General features: G+C 34.7%; 1 protein-coding gene across 1 annotated transcript in view; it reads left to right on the top strand.

The window, feature by feature from the left end:
- Nucleotides 1-1,678: 1,678 nt before the first annotated feature.
- The window catches only part of LOC138696153 (pancreatic lipase-related protein 2-like), a 42,666-nt gene continuing 26,878 nt past the window's right edge, over nt 1,679-17,466 (top strand). Inside the window, exons 1-3 of the mRNA XM_069820721.1 lie at nt 1,679-1,815; nt 10,625-10,820; nt 12,963-13,120. Of these exons, the coding sequence (XP_069676822.1) occupies nt 1,737-1,815; nt 10,625-10,820; nt 12,963-13,120 (433 nt within the window). The 5' untranslated portion in view covers nt 1,679-1,736. The remainder of the gene's footprint in view (nt 1,816-10,624; nt 10,821-12,962; nt 13,121-17,466) is intronic.

Below are 17,466 nucleotides of genomic sequence, written 5' to 3'. Positions count from 1 at the left end.
AGATTCGTTAATTGTATTTCAGAAAGTGTCACTTGTGTTTCAGATTCGTTAATTGTATTTCAGAACCGTCAATTGTATTTCACAAAGTGTCATTTGTATTTCAGATTCGTCAATTGTATTTCAGAAAGTGTCACTTGTATTTCAGATTCATCAATTATTGTATTTGAGAACCCGTCAATTGTATTTCAGATAATTGAATCCTATATTTTTGTTGTCATGGAAACTATGTCATTGTTTATCATGAGTTTGCAATACCGAGTTTATTAGGCTTCATTTTGTTTTGACTTTCCTGTATTTTGCAATTTATTTTGTCAATATCAATAAATAAATAAATATGTATATACCATTGAAAAACAGTGAATTACAAACTACAGTATTTGTATTGTAATTTTTAAAGTAAGGTACTTACAGTAGTTCAAAATAATTATTCATAATCCTATTATGAATGTTAGAATTATAAAAAATTAGAAAATTGTTGGCTCATGCTATTCTGAAATACAATTAACACTTTCTGAAAAACAATTGATAACTTCTGAAATACAAATCACTAATCTGAAATACAAATGACACTTTCTGAAGTACAATATTGATGAATCTGAAATAAAATTGACGGGTTCTGAAATACAACAGACGTATCTGAAAAACAAATGATGCTTTCTGAAATACAACTGACGAATCTGAAATACAACTGACGGGTTCTGAAATACAAATAATGCTTTCTGAAATACAATTGACGAATCTGAAATACAACTGACGGGTTCTGAAATACAAATAATGCATTCTGAAATACAATTGACGAATCTGAAATACAATTGACGGGTTCTGAAATACAATTGATGAATCTGAAATACAAATGATGCTTTCTGAAATTAAATTGACCATTTCTGAAATACATGTGGAAAACAACTGATGAATCTGAAATACAACTTATGAATCTGAAATACAAATGATGGTTTCTGAAATACAATTGATGAATCTGAAATACAAAATGATGCTTTCTGAAAAACAATTGACGGATTCTCAAATACAATTGATGGATCTGAAATACAATTGACGGGTTCTGAAATACAACTGACGTATCTGAAATACAAATAATGCTTTCTGAAATACAATTGACGAATCTGAAATATAATTGACGGGTTCTGAAATACTATTGATGAATATGAAATACAAATGATGCTTTCTGAAATTAAATTGACCATTTCTGAAATATATGTGGAAAAGGAGTAACGAAATGAAATTGTGTGTGTATGTATGTATGTATGTATGTATGTATGCATGTATGTATGTATGTATGTATGTAATCATGAAGTATTAAAAAAACGAAGAAAATATTAACTTAGTGGATAAAAGAAGAATGCAGGCTTCTTGAGAGTCTTGTCAAATAAAGCATAAAAAATACAAAGTTCTTGTCTAGAAATAATATCCTTTGGATATCGCCGCGAGACGCGTGGTATGTAGGTCTACGAGATTTTCATGAAGGCCGACTTTATTACTCAGCAAACAAACCTGAACCTAACCAAATAAAACAATGTCGCTTTGCGCAATAAATATATTTCAGTGATATAAAAGTCTGGTTATGAAAAGTAAAGAATAAGTACTTGTATTAAGAGCTTAAGATTTACAAGTAGCTATTGATAACGATACGAAAAACCCTATAATTCAAGTGTTGCAACACAATCCAATGGCGTACCTTTATAAAACACGGGACCTCGGGCTTGGTCTGCCTTCACACAATGCTGCGCATCGAGACTGTGCTTCTGGCAGCCATTTTCCTCCTCTCCGTGACAACGTCTAGGGGAGAGCATGAAACAGGTGTGTAGAGATATCTTAAATTATTTGACGTTGTCTCCAACTGGAATGGCAGTATGAAAGAAACAAATCACTTTTCTTATATTTTTCGTCGTAATTCGAGATTAGTATGAAATTATAATCTGCAAGGTACAAGTGCGGGCATCCTTGCAGTGGCTCATATGAGAGCTTCAAGCTGTCTAGCCAATTGGCTGATTCCGCATATCTAAAGTTGCCAAGTTTTCAAACTGAAAATAAGGGAAATATTGGAAATTATTTCCAAAAAGTACTATTAATACTTACCACCTGCTTTGCATTCATTCAGAAACTTTTACATATTGATAAACAGGTTGAAAATTAATGAGAATTTTTCATTATAAGTTGTACTTAAAATATTTAATTAGAACAACTTTTACAGCATCAGAGCACTACTCATATTTACCGATTGCTTTGCATTCATTAAAAAATTTTACATAATCTTTTTCATGTATGGAAAACTCCCTATGAGACAAGCTGAAATTTGTAACAACTTGTAGACCTAACTGAGCCTTAAATTCAGCAGGACTTCTGTTTCTAACATCATTGAAAATACCTTTTCACTATGGACATTCGATCTTAGGATACTGATTACAATAAACAACACTTTTCTTCAAATTTGGCACTTTAATTCCTTTTTTCTTATATTCTAAAACATTGCAAGCAAGGTTAACTTTGCAATTCAAAATTTCTTTGCTGTTATAGAATTTGTCATACATTTGGTAAAAATTATGGTTTATTTAACGACGCTCGCAACTCAGAGGTTATATCAGCGTCGCCGGTGTGCCGGAATTTTGTCCCACAGGAGTTCTTTTGCATGCCAATAAATCTACTAACATGAGCCTGTCGCATTTAAACACACTTAAATGCCATCGACCTGGGTCGGGATCGAACCCGCAACCTCGAGCATAGAAGGCCACCTCTATACCAAGTACGCTACCGAGACCGACTTGTCATATATTTCAACTTCATTTAAGTGAAAATAAATAAATTAACCAAATTTCATGAAATACGGAGGAAAACATTATGAAATACCTCAGAAGGAAGCCTGAAGGAAGTGTGGGTAAAATACGGGATAGGCTATAAGGCAATCATAACTTACTGATATCAGTTCCACTAAAAGAAAATTGGAAAATTTTGAAGGGGAAAAGGTCACAAAAGGACGGCAATAATTATTACATATTTTTATGACAAGATTGTATTCTGGTACCTTGAGTTTATCTTTAACTGCTATAGGACCATGGAGAAAGTAGGCCTATAGTAAAATAAAACAATTCGAATTTAAACGGAAATACATGTTGTGAGGAAACCTAAACACGTTTTCACTATTTTCACATTAATATTTCGTGTCTGTAGTCTATCAGATTAAGCAATGAGATCAATTTGTATTGATAGCTCAAACAGTTAGCCATCATATTTATCATAATTTAATGCATTTCATAAAACCGCTTGGGCAGATTTAGTAGTTGATGCACATGGATACATTTTAAATACTATTTAATAAATATTAAAAAATGTTATGTTTTATTTAACGACGCTCGCAATTGTCGAAGTTATATCAGCGTCAGCAGTGTGCCGGAATTTTGTCCCGCAGGAGTTCTTTTACATGCCAGTAAATCTACTGGCTTGAGTCTGTCGCATTTAAGCACACTTAAATGCCATCGACCTGGCCCGGGATCGAACCCGCAACCTCGAGCATAGAAGGCCGACGCTATACCAACTCCGCCAAGCAGGCCGACACTATTTAATAAAGACTGAAGGTAAATTTACATTATAATTTCAATATAAAGCAGTTAAGATTTCAAAATTTATTATTTGAGAGAAAAGAAATTAACTTAGCCTACTATACTACTGCGCATAAGAAATGCAAGTGATCTCCAAGGAGTATATACATTTCTAAGCAAATCTAAATTTACAAGTCTATAATTTCAATATGAATTAGCCTTTCTTAAAAAAAATCTCGGTATTTAAAAGTAAAGTAAGAAACTTGCAGAAATTAAGATATATATTAAAGAACAGACATTTATGATTTCCGTAATGAAAAGGCATTAACTTTATTAGGTTAATACATCAAAAAAATATTTTCACTCTTACCCAGTGTACTTGAAAAACTCGTAACTATACAATTTTACGCATATGCATAATAACATCGATAATATTGTATCAAAATCTTCAGTTTCCTTTCCATGATGGTGTAAATAACATATTCACAATATTAAGTTTCTTGTATCACACTAAAAATTTCGCCACCAGAATATTCAGTTTCTTGTAAATTAATATGTAATTATTGTGTACAAAATTTTCAGTTCTTTATATATATAATTTATTTCAAGAAATAGTCTGCCCAGGCATCCTGGGTTGCCAAAAACACAGAATAACACACATATAAGAATAGTAATGATTACAGTAAGATAGATGAGCCAAATTTAAATGTGAACTAGGAGCTTAAGTTTAAGAAATAATAAATTTGTACATATATTTGTAACAATCACACACTAACGAATAGAAAAGGGGGGGGGGAGTATTATGATATTCCGTATAAATGATTTTTCAGAATTGCCACAGACCCTTTAATGGTTGAAGTAATTATTTTTGGAATGATGTCATGGATTCCAAATGTTTTGATAGTGTTTACAGTTGATCGTGGGATGGTGCCCCTCGCTCCGATCATTAAACCATGTACTTCCCAGGTGCCTTCCATCTGATATTTTTCTCGAAAATACGGAATAGTAGGCTCATAAATTTGTTGTTTTTCTTTGTTGACCTCGGATGGTTGGGTCTGGCTCATCTCAAATCTAACAGTTGGGTCCAGTATAAAGCCTTTACTATTAGTCTTGTCTAGAGCCACGATGTCCGCTCTTCTAATTCCGCCGCCTTCAGACGCAACGCAGTGCACCTCTTCATGGACCTCGAAGGATTTGTTTCTAAGGGCTTGTGCTATTAGTTTTCGGATGTTATGATGGCGTGAATTTCTCAGGAGTTCTCCATGCTGACAGGATCCTAGGACGTGTGCTATGGTTTCAATCTCGTTGCAGTATCTGCAACGGAAACCGTCCAAGGATCTCCCATGAAGACTTCTCACTGGTGCTACGTTAGCATTCATCTTAATTGCGTCCCGCCATTCAGAGGAAGATAGACCCTCCTTAGAAAAAATCCATTTATTTCCGGGAGTATATTCTTGAAATAAAATAATACCTTTTCCTTTATGTGGAAGCGCACACCATTTGTCGTACTCTTGTTTCCTAAGATTTTGTCGTAGTTTATGGACATTGATGTTACTTATATCCAGATCTTCAGGTGGAATTTTTAACTTCCTGGAACATACTTTCTTTTCTGCTGCTATGTTCCTTGTAGAAACGACAAGAGGATTCGAGGTTCTCAATAATGTGTTGCAAATATTGAGATGCTGTAAATATGCTTCCCATTGAGCTTTGAAAAGGCTGAGACCCTTATATTTACGTTCGGTGTACAACATCGCGTCGGGCGTGTCTCCTGGCAAACATAAAATTTCCTTCACCGAACTTTTAATTAACTTATCCACATCTTCGAGAAACCGGTCAGAAAGCTGGTGAAGGGGAGCATTTTGAAGAGGATAAACAAGTATAGGCCAAATATACATATTTAAAACATTGAGTTTTTGTTCTGGTTTCAGAAGATAAGTAGATGTTAAAGCTTGGATCTTATTATTTAAATTATTGATTACTTTGGCAATGTCAAACTTAATTTCATCAGAAAAATTAATCCCAAGGTATTTGATTCGTTCATCTCCATCAATACTATTAACAATTGATCCTCCAAGATTCAATGTCGTACTACTTAATTTTCCTTTCTCGATAACGATGGTTTGAGTTTTAGATTCATTTAGACTTAATCCGATCTGCTGTAATGACCGTTTTGTCATGGTAAATATTTCAGATGCAGCAATTGTACTTTTAGCAACAAGTGCAATATCATCCGCAAATCCTAATGTTACTACATTATTTAGATCCGATACAAGGTCATATCCAAATTCTTCAGCCACACTAGGCTCGGATAATTCATCAAAAATGTGGTCTATGCTGAGATTAAAAAGCATTGGGGAAAGAGGAGCGCCTTGCATAACCCCTTGTTTAAACGGTATGGGTTTTGTTTTATGGATTCCAACCTCTATCTGGGTTTCATTTCCACACTGTAAATTTATAATTAAATCCTGTAATTTTTGGGGAAGGGCAGAATTGTGAATGACAGATTTCAAATGCCGATGTCCAACAGTATCATAAGCTTTATGCACATCAAGAAACAAGATGGTGACATCTTCTTTTTCGATTTTTGCCTTACGAAGAACTGAATTTAATATAGAGGCATTAATCTGTGCACCAACAGTAGATACAAATCCTCGTTGGTTTTCATTAAATTCTACGTATTGTTGCATTCTTGAACAAAGACACCTCTCCAAAACTCTTCGAATTACTGAACAAATGGTTATAGGTCGATAATTATTTGGGTCCTTTTTTTCTCCACCTTTATATATATATAAGAACAGTTCTAGCTTTCCGAAAAAAATTAGGTACCCAATATAGTGAACAAAATACTCCCTGTTTAGTAATATGAACGTATTGTAACTAAGATACTTCAGTTTCATATAAATTAACATAAATTTATCGTGACTAAAATTTTCTTTCCCTTTGACATTAAAATGTAGCCTAGGCCTACTTACTGTGACCGCAATCTTCAGACTCCTGTACATTAATATAAAGTTATCGTGTCCACAATATTCAATTCCTTGTACGTTGATACAGGCCTACTTACTGTGACCACAATCTTCAGACTCCTGTACATTAATATAAAGTTATCGTGTCCACAATATTCAATTCCTTGTACGTTGATACAGGCCTACTTATTGTGACCACAATCTTCAGACTCCTGTACATTAATATAAAGTTATCGTGTCCACAATATTCAGTTCCTTGTACATTGATACAAGTCTACTTATTGTGACCACAATCTTCAGACTCCTGTACATTAATATAAAGTTATCCTGTCCACAATATTCAGTTCCTTGCACATTGATACAGGCCTACTTATTGTGACCACAATCTTCAGACTCCTGTACATTAATATAAAGTTATCGTGTCCACAATATTCAATTCCTTGTACATTGATACAGGCCTACTTATTGTGACCACAATCTTCATACTCCTGTACATTAATATAAAGTTATCGTGTCCACAATATTCAGTTCCTTGTACATTGATACAGGTCTACTTATTGTGACCACAATCTTCAGGCTCCTGTAAATTAATATAAAGTTATCGTGTCCACAATATTCAGTTCCTTGCACATTGATACAGGCCTACTTATTGTGACCACAATCTTCAGACTGCTGTACATTAATATAAAGTTATCGTGTCCACAATATTCAGTTTCTTGTACATTGATACAGGCCTACTTATTGTGACCACAATCTTCAGACTCCTGTACATTAATATAAAGTTATCGTGTCCAAAATATTCAGTTCCTTGTACACTGATACAGGCCTACTTATTGCGACCACAATCTTCAGAATCCTGTACATTAATATAAAGCTATCGTGTCAACAATATTCAGTTCCTTGTACTCTGATACAGGCCTACTTATTGCGACCACAATCTTCAGACTCCTGTACATTAATATAAAGTTATCGTGTCAACAATATTCAGTTCCTAGTACATTGATACAGGCCTACTTATTGTGACCACAATCTTCAGAATCCTGTACATTAATATAAAGTTATACTGTCCACAATATTCAGTCCTTGTACTCTGATACAGGCCTACTTATTGTGACCACAATCTTCAGACTCCTGTACATTAATATAAAGTTATCGTGTCAACAATATTCAGTTCCTTGTACTCTGATACAGGCCTACTTATTGTGACCATAATCTTTAGACTCCTGTACATTAATATAAAGTTATCGTGTCAACAATATTCAGTTCCTAGTACACTGATACAGGCCTACTTATTGTGACCACAATCTTCAGACTCCTGTACATTAATATAAAGTTATCCTGTCCACAATTTTCAGTTCCTTGAACATTGATACAGGCCTACTTATTGTGACCACAATCTTCAGACTCATGTACATTAATATAAAGTTATCGTGTCAACAATATTCAGTTCCTTGTACTCTGATACAGGCCTACTTATTGTGACCACAATCTTCAGACTCCTGTACATTAATATAAAGTTATCGTGTCAACAATATTCAGTTCCTTGTACACTGATACAGGCCTACTTATTGTGACCACAATCTTCAGATTCCTGTACATTAATATACTGTAAAGCTATCGTGTCCACAATATTCAGTTCCTTGTGCATTGATACAGGCCAAATTATTGTGACCACAATCTTCAGACTGCTGCACATTAATATGAAGTTATCATGTCCACAATATTCAGTTCCTTGTAACATTAATACAGACCTATAGTTTCGTGACGAGAATTTCCTTGTATAGTAAGATAAAAGTATTGCGACCATTTCAGTCCCTAACTTTATTAATATTCAGTTATTTTGATCACAATCTTCAGTCTTTGTACATTAACGTAATTTTACCTTGGCCATAATCTTCACTATTTTATACTTCTATATAAAGTTATCATTACCGCTACCTTCACTCCCTTGTACTACAATTAGTACAGAGTGTATCTAAATTCAATACTCAGACTTCTAAGGATGATATAACAAACCAAAACAAACGTTTTTTGTTAAATAATCATGGGTCGGAATTCGGAAACTAATTATTGGATGACATAACCAGAAACTGCACTGTACTGTAAGGAATAAAGAATACAGTTGTAACGCTCCTTATGACACTCATTCCTCAAAACCATTTCAATTTGTAATCATTTACAGAAACTGTTCAAAAGTGCGGCCTCCTGTGTCAATACAAACTCTGCAATGTTAGCACACATCTTGCGATTAGTTTGTCATATGAAATAAGACCAAAAATGGACGAAGTTTGTAATGTTTGAACATTACACAACACTACTCGGTAAAATGAACATATGCGTTTTTCCTTTAACATATTTTGTTTGATATTTTTGTGAATGTTTAGTCATATTAATAACAACAAAAATTGTCTATACTCATTACTATGCGTAACTTCGCAAGATATGTGCCTGGCATCCTTATGGAGCTACAGCATAAAGGCGCAGGGAGAGGAGGAACTAAGGAGGAAGGCACTGAACGTATGTAAGGAAAGGGAAAGATTGAACAAACGCAAAGGGAGCTGCGGTTCTAGAGAGACTCGGAAAACTTGAACCGAACATAAGGCCTCTGACCGGTTTTCAACAGACTCGATTATTTTAGTTCACATGCTTCATTTTCACGTACTGCTGAATGCCTAAGGAGTGGGGCGAAGTTTGTAGTATCTTGATATTCCCTCTCATGTTCGAACATTGCACAACACTAAATAATATACACGTATCATGATCACAATTTTGAATTCCAACGTGATCACAATCTTCAGTCCTCTGTAAATTTATGTACAGTTATTATAACCAAATTCTTCAGTTCCTTGCACATTAATATACACGTATCACGATCACAATTTTGAGTTCCATCGTGATCACAATCTTCAGTCTTCTGTAAATTTATATACATTTATTGTAACCAAAATCTTCAGTCCCTTGCACATTAATACACACGTATCATGATCACAATTTTGAGTTCCAACGTGATCACAATCTTCAGTCCTCTGTAAATTTATGTACACTTATTGTAACCAAATTCTTCAGTCCCTTGCACATTAATACACACGTATCATGATCACAATTTTGAGTTCCAACGTGATCAAAATCTTCAGTCCTCTGTAAATTTTATGTAGCTACATTTATTGTAATCAAAATCTTCAGTCCCTTGCACATTAATATACACGTGTCATGATCACAATTTTGAGTTCCATCGTAATCAAAACCTTCAGTCCTCTGTAAATTTATGTAGGCCTACATTTATTGTAACCAAAATCTTCAGTCCCTTACGTACCTTATCATGATACACACGTATCATGATCACAATTTTGAGTTCCATTGTGATCACACCTTCAGTCCTCTGTAAATTTATGTACATTTATTGTAACCAAAATCTTCAGTCCCTTACGTATCATAATACACATGTATCATGATCACAATTTTGAGTTCCATCGTGATCACGGTCTTCAGTCCTCTCTAAATTTATGTACACTTTTTGTAACCAAAATCATCAGTCCCTAGCACATTAATATACACATATCATGATCACAATTTTGAGTTCTATCGTGATAACAATCTTCAGTCCTCTCTAAATTATGTACACTTATTGTAACCAAAATCTTAAGTCCCTTGTATATTAATATATATATCTATCGTAACCAGTCTTCAGCCTTTTGCACAACAATATAAAGTTATCGTGATCACAATATTCAAATCTCCTGTACATGAATATAATATTATCTTGTTCACAGTCTTCAGTCTCTCGTACATTAGTATAAATTTGTCACTTCAATATTCCTCGAACACAATTTAAATTTATCGTCACCAAAATCACCTATATTTTATACATTTATACGAACTTATCGTCACCTCAGTGTTCTTGACACATTGATATAAATTTATTGTGACAATAGTCCTGACAATCTTGTAAAGTTGCAAGACATAATTATTATCAATATGCATTTTCCGCTTGTGTACTTCTTTAATATGAAGATACAGTATATACATAAAATGATTATGTTGAAAATAAATCTTGGTAAGTTTCGTCACACTTTGTCTTATGTGTTGTATTTCACTGTGCTTCTATAGACTCTTTCTCCTCGGAAGAAAATGATGGAAGTTGGAGTACTCAACATCTGACTGCCAGAACACATGTCTATAAAGAGCCGAAATGGTTTCTAATGCCTGATGATAACGGGAAACCTCACCTTGCTCTCATCACAGATCATCAACCGAAGAAAAAAATCAACTTGCCGTCAGACGTCAAATTTCTTTTATACACAAGGTAATGGCGGAAGCTTTTTGTTGGAATTACATTTACTTAAATCTGAAATTTTGTACATGGATTTCTATTAATAGCTAATCATACTGCAAATCAATCTTTCAGGTACAACTCCCTGTAAAGTTGATTTGAATAATTTCGAAGGAAAAATTGTTCCGGGGCCGGGTATCGAACCCAGGACCTTAGCTTAAACGTACCAACGCTCTACCAACTGAGCTCCCCGGTAACTCTACCAGACACTGATCCAACTCTTCCCTCTATATCCACAGACCTCAGAGTGGGCTGACAATCATCAAGCAACTAACATTGAATGCACACTAACTCTGTGCGACTTAAATTGTGGTTTTCTGTTAACGAACAGTGACGTGTATTATTCAAATCAAGCTTTGAGGTATAACTCCCTAGAAAGTTGATTTGAATAATTTTTCTGGCATACAAACTTATCTTATCGAACAAACGCCACAAATTTGAGTGTTTCAATCTTGAGAAAGTGTTAATGGTTTACTGTATTGCCATTGAATGACGTAGCTTTAGCAGAAGAAAAATAAAAAATAGGACACTTAGTTTCGTCATTATGGATGTCATTGACAAGAAGAAAAATAAAAAAGGACACTTAATTTCGTCATTATGGAGGTCATTGACGTAGTTTTAGCAATAAGAAAAATGAAAAATAGGACACTTAGTTTTGTCATTATGGAGGCTATTGACAAGAAGAAAAAGGAAAAAAGGACACTTAATTTTGTCATTATGGAGGTCTTTGACGTAGTTTTAGCAATAAGAAAAATGAAAAATAGGACACTTAGTTTCGTCATTATGGAGGTCATTGACAAGAAGAAAAATGAAAAATAGGACACTTAATTTCGTCATTATGGAGATCATTGACAAGAAGAAAGATGAAAAATAGGACACTTAATTTCGTCATTATGGAGGTCATTAACGTAGCTTTAGCAGAAGAAAAATGGAAAAAAAAAAAAAAAAAAGGATTCTTAATTTCGTCATTATGGAGGTCATTGACGTAGCTTTAGCAGAAGAAAAATGAAAAACAGGACTCTTAATTTCGTCATTATGGAGGTCATTGACGTAGTTTTAGTAACAAGAAAAATGAAAAATAGGACACTTAGTTTCGTCATTATGGAGGTCATTGACAAGAAGAAAAATGAAAAATAGGACATTTAATTTCGCAAGTCATTGACAAGAAGAAAAATGAAAAATGGGACACTTAATTTCGTCATTATGGAGGTCATTGATAAGAAGAAAAATGGAAAATAGGACACTTAATTTCGTCATTATGGAGGTCATTGTCAAGAAGAAAAATGAAAAATAAGAAACTTAATTTGGTCATTATGGAGGTCATTGACGTAGTTTTAGCAACAAGAAAAATTAAAAATAGGACACTAGTTTCGGCATTTTTTCTTAAATAATGTTGGATATTTTTTATACATTTACCACAACTATGATTTCATTCAATTTAAAAATGAAAAATAGAACACTTATTTCTGTCATTTTTTCATAAATAATGTTAGATATTTTTTTCTATATTTACCCACCATAATTATGATTTCATTCAGTTTTCTCAAGCAATTATATCATATTGCTTTGTGTTTCATCAACCATCCTACAAGGCGCAATCAGTAAGTTTCCAGACTGCCCTGAATGTAGGCAACACACAGGACATAGGAAACGGAGAAGTTATCTAGAACCAAGGAAACGCCTGGAATCTATACTAAATGCATCACTTGAAAGGCATAGAAGAATACTAGCTATAAAGCGTAAATGGAGAGATTCCAGAAAAAAAATGACAATAGATCCTTATTTTTGCACAAAGTCACATGTAGAAGCTCATTTCTTAAAGACAATCTGACGCTGATTGATAGACTGACTCAACAGGTATGAAAGCAATGATCTTCAGTGACAAGCGTATGTATGGTTAACGGTACAATAAATAGGCCCTACAAATGCAGTTCGGAAATACATTGTTGCACCTTGTATGTGAAATATATTAGTGCTTTTTTTTCCAATTTATAGTTTTTCAGTGTCATTCTTCCTGCCTATTCTTTAATGTTTGACTGCCTTTTTAGGCGCTTAAAACGTAAGTTTTTAGTGCCTTAACATCCGATATCTAATTATTATTAAAATTTTTCACAGGCCAACTGGAACTCGAAGTTTAAATAGTTATACGCTGTTGGCGAATGACGTCAAAAACCTGCAAGCATCCAGATACAACACGAGTCATCCAACAAAAATACTTATTCATGGATTTTCTGGAAGTGCGAACAGCATAATTATCGCTTCTGGTAAAGACGGTAAGCAAATTGCTATTTAATATTGATTTATATGTTATAATACGCTATTTCATCAAGTGAAGACCAATTTCAAATTGTATTTAACGGTTTTGAGAGTTCAGTAACACTTATACAATAACAAACCTTTTAGAATCGCTTACAATTCGCTTACATTTGAAACATAAAGTTTACTTACTTACTTACTTACTTACATTTACATTTTACTCTCCAGAAATGTTTCCAAATTTTACAATACCGGTACAATTAATTATATGTAAATCTAACGAATGTAAATACTGGAACAATTACACGGGTCAGGATAACGTTAAAATCCCCCATATTGGCACAAACACCATTCTTCAAGTGTAATTCCCACAGTTGATCATGATCGATACTATATACGACGATCTTAAAAGCGATTCACGCGTATTTGTATGACAAAATGTAACAACAGACCATGCAATAGTAATGTAGGATTCGAAATGTTGAGGACTAGTTGATACACACATTGAAACGTGCTTCTCCCGGAGTCCTATCTTTCATACCTGCTATATTACGACAAGTCTTCTTTGCCAATATACAGGGCTATTCAAAAATAAAGAGCAGATTTCAAATATTTATTTTTAACGAAGTATAAACACTAGAAGCATTTACCGCACACCAATGGATAGAGGAAGGTTCAATTCTTTTTAACGTTTGATTACACGCGATACTCGATCCGGGGCCATAAGCAAAGCGGAAACAGCAATGGCCTGTCCGCCGCAGTTACTCGCCAGTCCGAATTTGAGGGACTGAAAATTCTTGCGTAGTCGTCGAACATGCAAGAACTCACACTGAAGGTGAATGTTTTTTTGCGCCGTTTCTGTAAAGAAAGTGTATGAACTTTTTGTTTTAGTGGAGCATTATCCGAACGACACCATTCCGAGGCGTTGGATTGGAAGAGGTGGAGAAGATCGTGTTCATCGTGTGTGGTCCCCCAGGTCCCCCGACCTTACCCCCGTGGTTTTTATCTGTGGGGTACATGAAAGACAGGGTGTTTGCACCACACCTCCCTGCTACTCTTCAAGATCTACGATATTGAATTGTTGAAGCTGTGAATTCCATAACTAGGGACCAGTTGATTCTTGTGTGGCAAGAAATGGACCACCGTTTTGATGTTTGTCGCGCAACAGATGATGCGCATGTTGAGTGCTTGTAACCTCATGGACTATAAAACTTTAAAACTTCCTTTATCCCATGGTGTGCGGCAAGTGTTTCTACTGTTTATAGTTTGTTTAAAATAAATGTTTGAAATCTGCTCTTTCTTTTTAAATAACCCTGTATTAAAGGTGATGAGGATAATGAAATTGGTACAATGAAAAATAACAACATGACACCAAGCTGGATTTAAAACAACTAATAAATATCTATATTGATGTAACGAAATATAAATTTATACGAAAACACAATAGTAATTAAATTACTTAATAAACAATGAATAAATACAATGGGCTAGAATGAAGCTAAATACAATATTTAGTACCTAACTGAATCAGTGTAGAAGCTTCCAGAACAAAGTAACTGATCATTAACTGACTCAACAAATAAACCAACTAAATAACTGTCTTGTCGTATGACACAATAAGAGAATTCTGAACATAAATTTATCCACTTGGTGACAAATAACTAAGCACGAGGGTCTATTTTAGTAGGTTATTTTACGACGCTTTATTAACATCTTAGGTTATTTAGCGTCTGAATGAGATGAAGGTGATAATGCCGGTGAAATAAGTCCGGGGTCCAGCACCGAAAGTTACCCTGCATTTGCTCATATTGGGTTGAGGGAAAACCCCGGAAAAACCCTCAACCAAGTAACTTGCCCCGATCGGGAATCGAACCCGGGCCACCTGGTTTCGCGGCCAGATCGTTACTCCACAGGTGTGGACGGATCTATCGTAGAGTTCTAATCAGTCAGACCAGTACATTATCTCCGATGAAATCCTGAGTCTAGAAACCAACTACGTGGTCACAATTCAATAAGTCGGAGTTACAACATAGGCTGACCAGACATCCCCGATTTCCGGGGACAGTCCCCGTTTTGAATTGCTGTCCCCGGGGAGCAAATGTCCCCGTTTTTGTCCCCGGAAATTAATTTTGTCCCCAAAAGCTTTGATTTTGTTTCAATAATATTTTACACGTAAATATGTAAGGATCGTGGTGGAACTTCTGCGATTCATGCACATTTCTGAACGCTTCTCAGTATCAGATAGAAGAGCCAGCGAGTACAGTATGAGATATTCTGCACTCTTTGAGAAGAATATATAATCTTTGTCTTTGATCATCTTAGCATTCGCGTTGCGCGGAAGCATTAGAACTGCCGCTGCTCCATTTGTATGTAGTTAAAAAAATGAGAAATTTTGTGACAAACAAACAGGCGAAAACTGGTATGATGTTTTTCAACATTTCAAAAAAAAATTTCATTTCATTTGAAAATCTTCTCAAAATAATATCAATAATCATGTGTCTTGCAGTCAGTTGGAAGACTTTTCTCCACAATGAACTCAATCTGGACTGATTAAATTAAAAAAAGAAAGTTGAAACAGTTAAGGCTTTGTTAGGAATACAAGTGAAAACAAACGTTCATTCCTCCTTTGAAGAACTTAGTGTGAAGCTGTATGGGAATGAACAGATCCTTAAAAAGATATATTCTTCAGACAAATACTTGTAAAATGTGTGTTAGAATTCAGTATGTACAATATTGTGTGAAAGACTTCCATGCATGCGTCAGTACTGAAATTAAATTCTTAGTGGCTATAATTATCCATATATTATATTAGTAGGCCTACTTAGATACTTGGATAGTTACTTATTTCCGAGTGCCAGCTCTGTCCCAGCAACGGAACTGCTACACTCAATCCGCCTTCTATGGTAACTTGTCTTACGGTGCTGCGACCTATTGATAAGGACGGAAAGGAGTAGTCCAGAGAGTCCAGATCAACAAAGGACAAGATGACGGCGATAGCTTAGCCGTGCACGGCTGAACGACGCAAGTTCTATTTGGCAATTTGATCGAAAAAATGATTATGCTTTTCTGTACTTCTTACTTTTTAAAAATTATTCTACCAACAGTATTTGAATGTTTCTCTTACTCCCACTACCACTTTTGTTACGTAATCTTTTTTCCCCGTCTTTATTTTCATGAGACTATGAAACTAATAACAATTTCTGTTGCTATGTACCCTTCTCTAGTATGGCTTTCAGACAAGTTTAGCATGCTTAATTTAATACTCACGATATACTCGCGAACATTAACACAGCACCGTTCATTTACACGTACTGCAAAATCCCTACGAAAGAATTTCGAGCAAAAGACTGTGACTGCTAGTCACTCAAATGGGCAAACACCCTGTGGCGGTGGTAAATTCATTACACAAATAACTGCAATTAATAATAATAATTCTCTGAATGCCGTTCACAATCTTAACGACCAGATTCCGTACTTTCGGTTTGTTCCCATAACATCTTGTTACATTCAAATTTATCGCAGTATAAATTCTGAGTGGACGAGAAACTTTACATCTGAATCCCTGCGAATACACATTCAGTCCTTTGTAATTAATTTTGAATTTAGCATTACAGTTTTAGTGGACATTTAATTTACTACTGTATGTACGTAATATTGTCTCAATACTTGGAATAGTAAAACATTTACATGACCTGATATAACGTGTAATTTAGTAATTATTTTCATAATACATAATGTACTCATAAAATCATTGCTTTTGCTTTGTGCTTGCGTGTACTTGTTTTCCTTGAGGATACTCAACGGTTATTTTAAAAGGACTGTACAATTTGTACTCATCATTTCGCACAGAATTCTCACCTCCCACAATTTCTCGATTAGTTGCATGAGTAATGCTTCTTAATAACTCGTAATACAGGGACTAAAAATCCGAGTTTTGCTTACAAATGTTCGAAATAGGACGTGCTGTTAGGTAATACAGTGATACTCCAAGAAGGGGAATGTGCCATCTTTCTGACGTAGATATAGCAAGCCATTGTAAATACTGTACCAGTTAATGCTGGTGCACCGTCCGCCGTCATATTGGCTAAATTTTTAAGTCATGTTTTATTTTTAACAATAAAACTCTTGACAGCACAATAAACATCTGTCCCTCTGCTTCTGCCTGTCAGTGGCAATATATTTTTAAAAATCTTCAACGCATCCTCATAAACATTATTTTAACATGCAAACTAAAGTAAGAACATTTCTCGAAGAACATCTTGAGCTGTGTATCCTGGTGGGTGACCATGGTTTAAATTCGACGACCGAAAGTATTGGCTGATAGTTGCATTTATTGAATCGATGGTTCCTACAACTTCTGTTT

The sequence above is a fragment of the Periplaneta americana genome, chromosome 3 (assembly GCF_040183065.1).
Source record: "Periplaneta americana isolate PAMFEO1 chromosome 3, P.americana_PAMFEO1_priV1, whole genome shotgun sequence".
NCBI classification, from domain to species: Eukaryota; Metazoa; Arthropoda; class Insecta; order Blattodea; family Blattidae; genus Periplaneta; species Periplaneta americana.
The sequence above is the reverse complement of the archived record's forward strand: the minus strand, read 5'-3'. Positions and strand labels throughout refer to the sequence as shown.